This window comes from Sciurus vulgaris (genome assembly GCF_902686455.1).
Source record: "Sciurus vulgaris genome assembly, chromosome: 11".
In the NCBI taxonomy this organism is placed as follows: Eukaryota; Metazoa; Chordata; class Mammalia; order Rodentia; family Sciuridae; genus Sciurus; species Sciurus vulgaris.
This window is the reverse complement of record NC_136472.1, coordinates 7,424,106-7,434,578: the sequence shown is the minus strand read 5'-3', so window position 1 is coordinate 7,434,578 and position 10,473 is coordinate 7,424,106. Positions and strand designations below refer to the sequence as shown.

At 48.8% G+C, this 10,473-nt stretch overlaps 1 protein-coding gene across 2 annotated transcripts; it reads right to left on the bottom strand.

Annotated features, from left to right (window-relative positions):
* Window positions 1-4,580: 4,580 nt before the first annotated feature.
* On the bottom strand, window positions 4,581-7,604 carry MRPL11 (mitochondrial ribosomal protein L11). 2 transcript variants are annotated; one of them, XM_079104654.1, is made up of 6 exons: window positions 7,333-7,604; window positions 6,960-7,055; window positions 6,610-6,687; window positions 6,259-6,352; window positions 5,992-6,151; window positions 4,581-4,853 (listed from the first exon to the last, which is right to left on the bottom strand). In XM_079104654.1, exons 1-6 carry the CDS (start codon window positions 7,453-7,455, stop codon window positions 4,748-4,750), a joined length of 657 nt encoding a protein of 218 aa, XP_078960780.1. In that variant the 5' UTR covers window positions 7,456-7,604; the 3' UTR covers window positions 4,581-4,747. The 2 variants fall into 2 exon arrangements, with proteins under 2 accessions (XP_078960780.1, XP_078960781.1); XM_079104655.1 differs by lacking the exon at window positions 6,610-6,687 and having other exon boundaries at window positions 7,333-7,564.
* Window positions 7,605-10,473: the final 2,869 nt, after the last annotated feature.

The following is a 10,473-nucleotide window of genomic DNA, read 5'->3' as shown; positions in this document are numbered from 1 at the left end:
TAAGTCCTCTTTTCACTGATAAAGAAACCGAGGATCATAAGAAACTGGCCCCCACAGTTGCTGAGAGTCACAGGTGGGCCACACACCCATGTCATCTCATCCTAGCCCTGGGTTTATTTTCTCTGCTTCCAAAGCCAGTGAACCACTGTCTCAAATTATCCCATCCCAGGTTTCCCAAGAAGGGCCAGCTTATGCAGGAGCAGGGACCTCTCCCCCAAGTACAGGATAGGAATCCCCTTCCTTTTGTCCCCTCCAGGTCTGTGAGGTACAGCAGAGTAGAACTCAGTGGGTCAAGAGAGGGAAGTTTTCAAACATGCTGTTTTCCTTCCACCTTGAAGGCCCAAAAGCCACAGGGTGTAGCTAGTGAGGGGAAAGTGAAAAATAGGAGACAGAAAGACCTGGATTCAAATCTCAGCTCCACCCATTATTTGTTGAATGGGTCCCAAGCCCCAGTTTCTTTGTAATAGTTCCTAAGTTCCCAGAGGACAAAGGGCTATAACTTTAAACATGGGCCCAAGACACATTGGTGTTACATCTAAAACCGACCTGGCCATTAAAAACAAAGAAAATTTGAGGAGTTATCAAAGCCCAGAGGAACCTAAGAAAACATAATGAGGGAATGTAACATGGTATACTGAAGCAGAGAAAGTATGCGAGTTAGCAAAGAAATTTGAATAAGGTCTGGAATGTTTTTTAAGTTGAATATGGACACAATACCTTTATTTTATTTATTTATTTTTATGTGGTGCTGAACATGGAACTCAGTACCTCACTTGTGCTAGGCAGGCACTCTACCACTGAGCTACAACTCCAGACCCAAATCTGGAATTTTTGTTAATAAACATGTCAGTATTGCCTCATTCACTGTGACAAGTGTACCATATAAGATGCTAATAACAGGGGAATCTGGGTGTGGAGTGTGTGGGGATTCTGCCTATTGTCGCAACTTTCCTATAAGTCTAAATCTATTCTCAAACAAAACTTTTTAAAGTAAAAAAAGATATTAAGAAGTAAAATTTTTGTATGTGTGAAAAAAGAAACACCACCCTGGCATTTGGTGGTGGTGGGCACTGATAGAGCATCTGTTTTGATGAGAAGACACCACATTCAGACCAAGAGATCCAGCCCACCTGGGCCGGAGCAGAAGAAAAGATGCAGAGCCAATGGCGCCACCTGCTGGAGAAGCACCACTGCTGTTCCACGTTGGCCTGGCCCCAGTGTCGGCATCGATTCTAAGAACAGAGGGGTAAACTGAGGCTGAGGGACGGAAAAGGACTTGCCCAATGGCACTCCTAGAGTGGCTAAAGAAACCAGATCTGGGGCTAGGGGTAACTGCTGTCCTAGGAGCAGAACGAATGAGAAAGGGCTCAAGTTTGGAGTCATAAATACTGAGCTCAAGTAGTAGCTCAGCCTGTTCATTTTCTTATGTGATACCCACACGTGCCAAGAGCAGAACTGAAAAGACAGACAAGATCATAGTGCTCCTCCTCAGGTTGTGGGAAAACATAACAAAAAGTAAAATGTCTGAAAGGAGAGCATGTGGTAAAGGAAAGAACCTGAGGGCTGTGGTAGAGTAGCCAGTTCCATTTAAAGTGAGGTGACATTGAACTGGGACCTAGAAGACAAGAAAGAGGAAGACTTCCAAGTCAAAGGAAAGCAAGAGGAAGGGCATTGAACAAGAGTGGATTTGATCTGTTTAAAGAATACAAAGGAAGTCGGTGTGACTGAATCACAGTAAGCAGGAGGAAGTGATCAGAGGGGAAGACTGCCAGAGCCTTTGGCCATAAGAAACTCAGCTGTCACTCCATGTGCGGTAGGAGTCCTGGCCCACTGTCCTGCTCCTTTGTTGCAATTTCCACAATTGTTAACTATTACTTTTGTGTGTATGTAAATAATTGTTTGTTAAACCTCTGAAGGCAGGAACTGTGTCCATCACATTGATAACTACGTCCTCAGTGGTGGTCGCCCAGAGCCAGGGCCTGACATGCAAGCTCAAAAACTGCTGGACAAATAATATTCATTAGAGCAGGGCATAAGGGCACACACCTGTAATCCCAGCAGCTCAGAAGGCTGAGGCAGGAGGACTGTGAGTTCAAAGCCAGCCTCAGCAACTTATTGAGACCCTAAGCAACTCAGAAAGACCCTGTCTCTAAATAAAATATATAAAAAAGGGCTGGGGATGTGGCTCAGTGGTTAAGCACCCTTGGGTTCAATCCCTGGTACCAATCAATAAACCAATCAACTAAAAACTATACATTATAAGTTGTTTGTAATTTTTGTGTGTGGGGGGGTACTGGGGATTGAACCCAGGGCCTTGGGCATGTGAGGCAAGCATTCTACCAACTGAGCTATATCCCCAGCCCCATCTGTAATTTTAAAAAATGCAACCAATAAAATACCCAACAATTGAAGACTTGGTCAAATAAATTATAGTCACCAATAAGACAGTATACAAGCCGTCATGGAAATTGTTTTAGTGGTCCAGCACAGTGGAGCATGCCTGTAGTCCTTGCACTCAGAAAGCTGAGACGGGAGGATCACTTGAACCTAGATGTTCAAGGCCAGTCTAAACAACATTAAAACAAAACAAAACAAGCAAAAACACGCTGGTCCTGGTGGCTCACACCTATAATCCCAGCAACGTGGGAGTCTGAGACAGGAGGATCACAAATTCAAGTCCAGCCTGGGACACTTAGTAAGACCCTGTCTCAAAAACACAACTGGGGTAGTGTAGTGCCTCAGTGGTAGAGGGCTTGCCTAGCATGTGTGAGGCACTGGGTTCCATCCTCAGCACCACAAAAAAATAAATAAAGGGTTTTATGCAATATAATACAAAAATAAAATTTTACAAAATAAAAAAATGGCTGGGGATGTGGCTCAACAGTTGATTACCCCTGGGTCCAATTCCTGATACAAAAAACAAAAAGTAGACTACAACTGAATATGAAAATGGGCTCCTTTTTTGGTTGATTTTGGGGTGCTGTGGGTGGAACCCAGGGCCTCAGGTATGCTAGGCAATGCCCCCAGCCTCCAATCTGTTTTTAAAAATTCTTAAGTATAAATACAAACACAGAGAAAAAAGAATAGAATAGTCATTGACAGTAGGAGTATCTTGATGGTGGGATTACAGATTTTAATTTTTTCTTTTTAAAATTTTTCATTTTACTTATTTATTTTTATGTGGTGCTGAAGATCGAGCCCAGTGCCTCAGGCATGCTAGGCAAGTGCTGTACCACTGAACCATAACCCCAGCTCCAGATTTTAATTTTCTTAAAGGTGTTTTTCTATACTTACCAATTTTTGTAGTATAAAAATGTGTCTAGCACATGCAGATGCCCAATAAATGCAAATTTCTCTCTCCACTCCTCTTAGAGAGGACAAGAATTCTCGACATTCTGAGTAACAGGGCAAACGGGGCCAAGGGCTTCCTGAGGACTTCTGGGGCAGGTACCTGCTGAAGCTTTGCTTCTTTTGCACATCTGTGGCGAGAACCTGCACTAGTTCGTGGTAACACCTCACCCAGAACCAAGTGCAGAAGCTTAGTAGAGGGCCGGGGTACAGTTCAGTGGTAGAATGCTGGCTTTACCTGCTGCGTTTCCTACTCAGCACTGCAAAAAATAGACAAAACCCAGCTTAACAGAGGAACTGGGAGTGGCCTCAGGAACTGGGACGCTGTATGTAGTAACCCTGCCCGAGGCTGTGATCTGAAATCTCCTGCAGGGTTGTTTCTGTTGAAGTAGCATTTCCGAGAGATATTCCTAATGGAAAACAAGCAATACTCCTGAGTCCTAGCATCTCTCACCCCTGGGAAGGGAAAGAACACAAGATCAATTGGTTGATATTCATTTATTTCGTGGTCCTGAGGACCAGGCTAGGGCTCTTCCACTACAGCTCCGTTCCCAAACACAGGATGTCTAATCAGAAGGCTTGGCTTCTACTCCCACCTCTAGTGCCAACTCAGAACCTGAGTGCCATGGTTTATTCCCCAAAGGTTCATGAGCTGGAGGCTTGGTTTAAGAGTGGTAGAAGCTCTAAGAGGCAGAGCCTAGCCAAAAGTAACCAAGTCATAGGCTCCACTCTCATGAATGCATCAATGCTGGTCTCTAGGGGAGAAGGGGTTGTGGGCTTGGCCCCTTCTGCATGTTTCCCTTTCTACTTGACCACATTGTGATGCAGCCAAAGAAGGCCCTTACTAGACCCCAATGCCATGTTTCTTGGACTTTACAGCCACCACCAAAATCCCGAGTCAAATAAACCTCTTTTCTTTATAAAGTACCCAGACTCCGGTATTGTGTTGTAATAATGTAAAACAGACTAAGACACTGGGCAAGTTACTTTGCTTGGCTGAACCTCAGTTTACACATCTGAGGAGCTGCATGAAGACCCCTATCTACTTCACAGGGCAGCTAACTAATCAGTCCATGCTGAGTACTCAAGGCTGGGGGTTTAGCTCAGTGATAAGAGCACATGCTTAGCATGGATAAGGCCCTGGGTTTCATCCCCAGCACTACTAACTAAATAATTATATAAAAAGTACTCATCCCCTTCCCTAGGATCTCAAGGCAGAAATTGACAGTATGTGGCAACAAAGGATGTTTATTAGGGATTGAGCCCTTGATAAGGGATTTGAAAAAACACATCATTTGAAGTCAGGAAAACACACTCCCTTCCTTCCCCTAAGCACAGCCTTCTTGCTGGACCCCTTTCAGCTGCTTCCTTCAGACCCCTCCAGTGCAGAGGACAGGGGTCACTTCTTGGCAGCTTCTGCCTGGGCTGCCAAATCTGCCTCTTTCTGAGCAGCCAGAAATTCAGCTCTCTCCTTCTGGAAGGCTGCCAGCTCTTCCGCATTGAGACTGCAGGTGAAGAAAGACAGATGGTTGGTCAGTAGCCAGTCTGAGGTAGGAGCTCACAAAGTCCCATCACCATCGCAGAGCCCAGCTGGTCGGGCCCCTTTCTCTCCCTGGACTTCCCAGCCTCCACACCTTTGCTGTCTGTTTTCTCTGCAAGGAATGCCACCCTCCCTCAGAGCCCCCCAGCATTTTATCTCCTTCTTAAAGCCCTGCTCATGCCGTGGGGCCTTGGCCCTTGGCTGTATTCTGACCCAGATTAGCTGGCCCTTCCTCTGTGGCCCCAACCATGTGCTCCTGAGGGCAAGGACAAAGTGAAGCTTTGAGATGAGTTGAGTCTATCTCTGCTCCAGGATCAACCCCATTCCTGGGAGACAACTGTCGGCCTTGGCATGGGGCATGACACGAACAGCAAGACACTGCTAAAGGGTTGAGGGCTGCTCTTGTCCCTGATCTGGTCTGGGCCAGACATCGCCTATCCAACACCTTCCTCCAGGAACTAAGTCCTAAGATCATCAGAAGAACACTGAGGGGGACCCTGCTAGCCTCAGGATCAAGTCTGAATGTGGGACAACACAGAAGGTCCTTTCTGACTGGTCCCTGACTCTGACCACATCCCCTCTGCCACTAGGACTACATTCCCAGAACGCACTGAACTCTGCTTCTCTCTCTTATCTTCTACCTTTCATAGGGATCTTTCCACCACTTGGATCATCTGCCCCCAGTCCTTGCCCTCTTTTTCCTGGACTCTGCTCAGATGCCACCTCCCCACAAAGGTACTCACTGATACACCAGGTAAAACAGAAGCCCTCCTCCCTGCTCTCAGGGCACCCATTGTTCTTTTATCAACAGTGACCATCTGGCAGTCTAAGGCTCCATTATGGTTCTCTCTCAGGACTGTGAGCTCCTGCACAGGGGGCCAAGCATGACTCCCCATTCCTGGCTGTATCCAATGTCAAGAATGATGCAAAATACATACAAGGTTTTTAATAAGTGTATTCCAAATGAATGAGTGAGGACTCAACTCAGACCCCATCCCCAAGAACCCAGGGTCCTTTAAGTCAAAAGTTAACTGACTACAATGGACCCTCTCAGCTTGGACCCCAAATCAAGAGCTTCACACCACACCTCCCAGGACACTCACTCCTTCACCACACGGATGCCCAGGGATCGGGCAGAGCCAATGATGGAGCGGACGACAGAGGATAGGGGTACATCCTGCAGGGCGAAGGCGTCATCCTGAGCTTTGACACGGGCAATCTCATATATGTGTTTCAAAGTCACCAAGCCTGCCACCTCTTTCCCTGGGGGGAAGGAACAAGCAGGTGTTACTTCAGGTGTTACTGTTCTTCAGGCGTTACTGCTTTCTTCCAGAGCCCCCAGCACCTCAGGTGCCCACTCTGGCCCTCACCGGTCTGCCGGGCCCCCTTCTCAATCCCAGCAGCTGCTTTCAAGAAGTAGGAAACGGTAGGTTGTCCAATCTTGATTTCAAATGTCCTGTCAGGCTTAACAGAATAAAAGAAACATGGCAATCTATTCTTCTGTGCCCAGGCCCAGGGAACTTCTAATGTCCCGTTCTTCCTCCTCTCAATGTGGAACAGACCAAAAAGCTCTAGGGAAAAATAGATCTGCAGGAAACATCCCTGTCAACTCCATTTAAAGCCCAACTTCTTCGATGGAAGCCCCAGTGATAGAGGGTCAAGGGGAAGAACTGCAAAATGACAGGACCAGGGAGGTCCAAATTGGGCTTGGTGGGGCACACCTGTAATCCCAGGAGAGTAGGGAGGCGGAGGTAGGAGGGCTGCAAGTTCAAGGCCAGCCTCGGCAACTCGGGGAAACCCTGCCTCAGAATAAAATAGACAAAGTGGCTGGGGATGTCGCTCGGCGGCACTGCACCTGCCTAGCTCGCCTGAGGCCTTGGGTTCAACCCCCGGTACCAGAGAAGCGAAAAGGAAAAAGATACGTGGTCTAGTCTTCACTGTGTAAGCGGCGAGACCGGAGCCCAGGGATGGGAAGGTCCGCGCCAAGCCAGGGGCAGGGCGGCAACCCGCGCGGCCGGGCCGAGGGAGGGAAGCACGGGAGCAGAACCAGCGACCAGTCGGTTCTCCGCACCTTCACAAAAATCTTCGTGGGCAGCGGGATGCCCTCTTTGATGTCCTTCGTCCTCTCGTTGAACTCCTTGCAGAACTGGTTGATGGAAACGCCCCGCTGCGCGGGAAGCGCCAGGGTCAGGGCCGCGGCCAGGCGCCGCGCCCCGCCTGCCGCCGCCGCGGGCGCCCCGCTCCCCTCCGCCCGGTTCGGCCCGCGCGTCCCGTCGGGGCAGGACGGCTCGTGTGCACCGCCCCGCTGTCCCCCGCGGCGCAAGGCGGGGGCGGCCCAACGGACAAGGCAGAGGCGGGCTTCGAGCCGAGCCCCCCGGTGGCAGAGCCCGCGTGCCGGCTCGCGCCCTCCCGCCTCCCACACCCGGCTCCCGCCGCCGCTGCACCTGACCCAGGACGGGGCCGAGCGGGGGCCCGGGCAAGGCCTGGCCTGCCCGCACGATGGTCCGGATCACGCCGCTGGCCTCGGGCTTCTTGAGGGCCCGAGTGGCGCGGCTCAGCTTCGACATGGTGCAGGGCTTTCGGTCTTAGTTCACCTCAGGGCAGCACCAAAAGCGACGCTCTGGGCGCAGCCATCTTGGGCCAGAGGTCAAGGGTCCTCACGTTAGGCGAGGGCAAGGGAGGCCACGAAGGGAGCCTTGTTTGGGTCCTACCGTTCTCCAACCAAGAAGGCAGGCAGGGTAGCAGGAGAGAAGAAACGTAACTTGCCGCCTTCAAAGAGATCATCCGAAGGGTTATAACACACACGTTCCCCAAGGAGCGCGCACAGGCACTGCCTCAGACAGCCAAGCAGGAGAGCGGGACCTCAATGCCCGCACAGCATTGTGGGTATGGTAGTTTCGAACCTTAGGCAAGTCGTGCTGCTTGCTGCGCGCTAGAGCGCCATCTGCTGGACATGGTGATAATCAGGGTTTGAAATGAACCTGAAGCCGGTGTGTTACTGGGAGTGGTAGTCTTTATTCCGTCAAGTGTTTCCTAAGGCTATGGTTACTAGTAGAGACTCTGGAAGCAACACCCCTGGTTGCGCCTCTTGCTGACTGTGAAGTCGTTGAAGCTCGTCAACTGGTACTGTTTTCGCCCCTGTGCAGTGGTGATTATAACATGTAGCACCTATCAGGATTGTTTTGAGGACAGACTGCAAAGTGCATTAGAACAGTGCCTGAGATCTACAGGCATGTGCTGTTATTCTCTGTAAAATAAAGACAAAATTTTCCCAGAATTATTGCGAAGCTTAATGGGCCCAGAACATTCGATGTATCGCCTTTGACCAATAAAATACAATACTGTTTTGTATCATTTAATTTTTTTCTGAGCACTTGCTACATGACAGGCACAGTGCTCAGTGCTTTAAGGGCATTATTATCTCATTTAACTCTCACAATGACCTGTAGTAAATACTTTTATTGTACTCCTCTTACAAATGAGAAGGTGGAGGCACAAAAAAGAGGCCCAAAACACCTTAGTCTGCTTCCCTGCAAGGGTGGGAAACAAGTGTTGGGATTATCAGATTACAGACCTTGTGCCATTAACCACAACTCTATACTGCCTCATCTCGTAAAATGAGATGAGTAAAACCACACTACAAACTGTGGGACATATAAATTTTTTATTAGGAATTCTTGTTGGATTTCCACTAATTAAATATGATTGTCCCTGCCTCTGAAGTCCATCAAAGCTTTCATGACACTCCGCCTCATTAGTCATATGGAGGTGGGCTAGAAGAAATGAGGGTAGGTAGAAAGGAGACCCACAGGGAGGGGAAAGGAACTGTGATTTTGAATCTAAGAAGCTCCATGAGCACCCTCATCTTTACACACAATCCTGTTTTCCTCCAGACACAAATTCTTAGAAGCCCTTAAGTCGAAGAGATTAATGCCTAAATAAAATGCTAGTTTAAATGTGCCAGTCTATTCTTTAGACTTAATAAAGCAACAGAAAAATATTGTTAGAGGCCTATGATATTGGTATATTTCAAACATTATCCATTGACTGGATGATATCAACCTACAGATCCAGAAAGACCAGACCACGGTGACCTGCGCTGTGCTTCCTGAGTAAGAGCAGCTGGGCACGGTGGTGCATGCCTGTGATTCCAGCGACTGGGGAGCCTGAGACAGGAGGATGACGAGTTCAAAGCCAGCCTCAGCAACAGCACTAAGTAACTCAGCACGACCCTGTCTCTAAATAAAATACAAAATAGGGCTGGGGATGTGGCTCAATGGTCGTGTCCCTGAGTAGGTCAATCCCAGTACCAAAAAAAAAAAAAAAAAAGAAGGATCTGCCAGGGCTGCGCTGAGGTCTCTCTCCCTTCTGCCTTCTCAGACCCCCTACCTAATGACAGTTTCAAGACTCTGGAACAAAGCTGGCTCTTTGATTTACTAGCTGTAAAACCTCAGGCAAGTAAATTCACCTCCCTGTGCTTCTATTTCCATTCTAGAAAAATGCAATGCAATAGTGCAGACTTCACAGGAAATCAGCTAATTGAGGTAAGGCTCCTCCAAGAGGGCCGCCCAGAGCAAGTCAGGCTGGGTCTGTTTCTTCGGCATGCGCAGCAGTGCCCAGCCCTAACTTACGTGTTGATTTTTAAATAAATGAACCCTTCTCAAGGGATCGGGAAGTTGGCCTGCGTGGCAGGTGATCAGGGAGACAGAGTGCAGCCTGAGGCAAGAGGGATGCCATTTCCACTTCCTGTCCAAGGAAGCACAGTTTTGATTATTCTGCCTCTTACAGGGGAGCAACTCCCCAAGGTACCTTGGAAATGTGTGAAGTCAGGGTGAGAGCCAGACGGGTGGATGGGGACCAGGTCGCACCCGTGAAGAACTATGGTCTGTGCAAGAGGGAGGTGCTGGGGGTGTTAAGCCCTGATACTTTGCAAAGGTCGTCCCAGCTCGCATGTGCAGGAGGGATTTGAGGAGGGTAAGGGTAGATGCACGGAGGGCTGGAGAAGGGTCAAGAGGTGACAGAGGCTGGGACCAGTGAAGAAGAGGAGACCCATTCAAGAGCTGTTTAGAAGACAGAATGTGTTTAGTAAATGCTTGTGCAGGACAATATGAACCACAACTCACCGCTACTCTATAGGTGCTGTCACTCCCACTTCACAGACGAGGAAACCAACGCAGAGAGGTTAAATCACTTCTATGTTATGCAGTGCTGATTTGAGTTTGGCTTGGCCCCTCCCAGATTCACGTGGATGCTAAATGGCCATTTTTAACAGTACAAAGTGGTGGGACCTTTAAGAGATGATCAGGCAGGAGGACTCTGCCCTCATGGATGGAACCTTATCAAAGGAGGAATTCAGCCCTCTTGCCCTTCTACCTGTGCCATGGATGACAAGGCAAGAAGGCCCTTGATCTTAGACTTCCCAACCTCCAGAACTGCAAGAAATAAATCTCTGCCCTTTAGAAATTACCCAGTCTCGGGCTGGGGCGGTAGTTCTGTGGCAGAGCACTTGCCGAGCATTTGTGAGGCTGCAGCATCGCAGCAACAGCAAAACTTTACCCTGTCTCAGAGATGCTTATTGCAGCCCC

Bases quoted from the DNA above. Each gene is read 5' to 3' on its own strand.
- MRPL11 (XM_079104654.1), bottom strand. From the start codon at position 7,455: ATGTCGAAGCTGAGCCGCGCCACTCGGGCCCTCAAGAAGCCCGAGGCC. The intron at 6,353-6,609 runs GTGTGCCCCACC...TATTCTGTTAAG, and splicing joins CTACTCTCCTGGGATTACAG to CCTGACAGGACATTTGAAAT. The intron at 4,854-5,991 runs GTGAGTGTCCTG...CTTCACCTGCAG, and splicing joins GGCATCCGTGTGGTGAAGGA to TCTCAATGCGGAAGAGCTGG.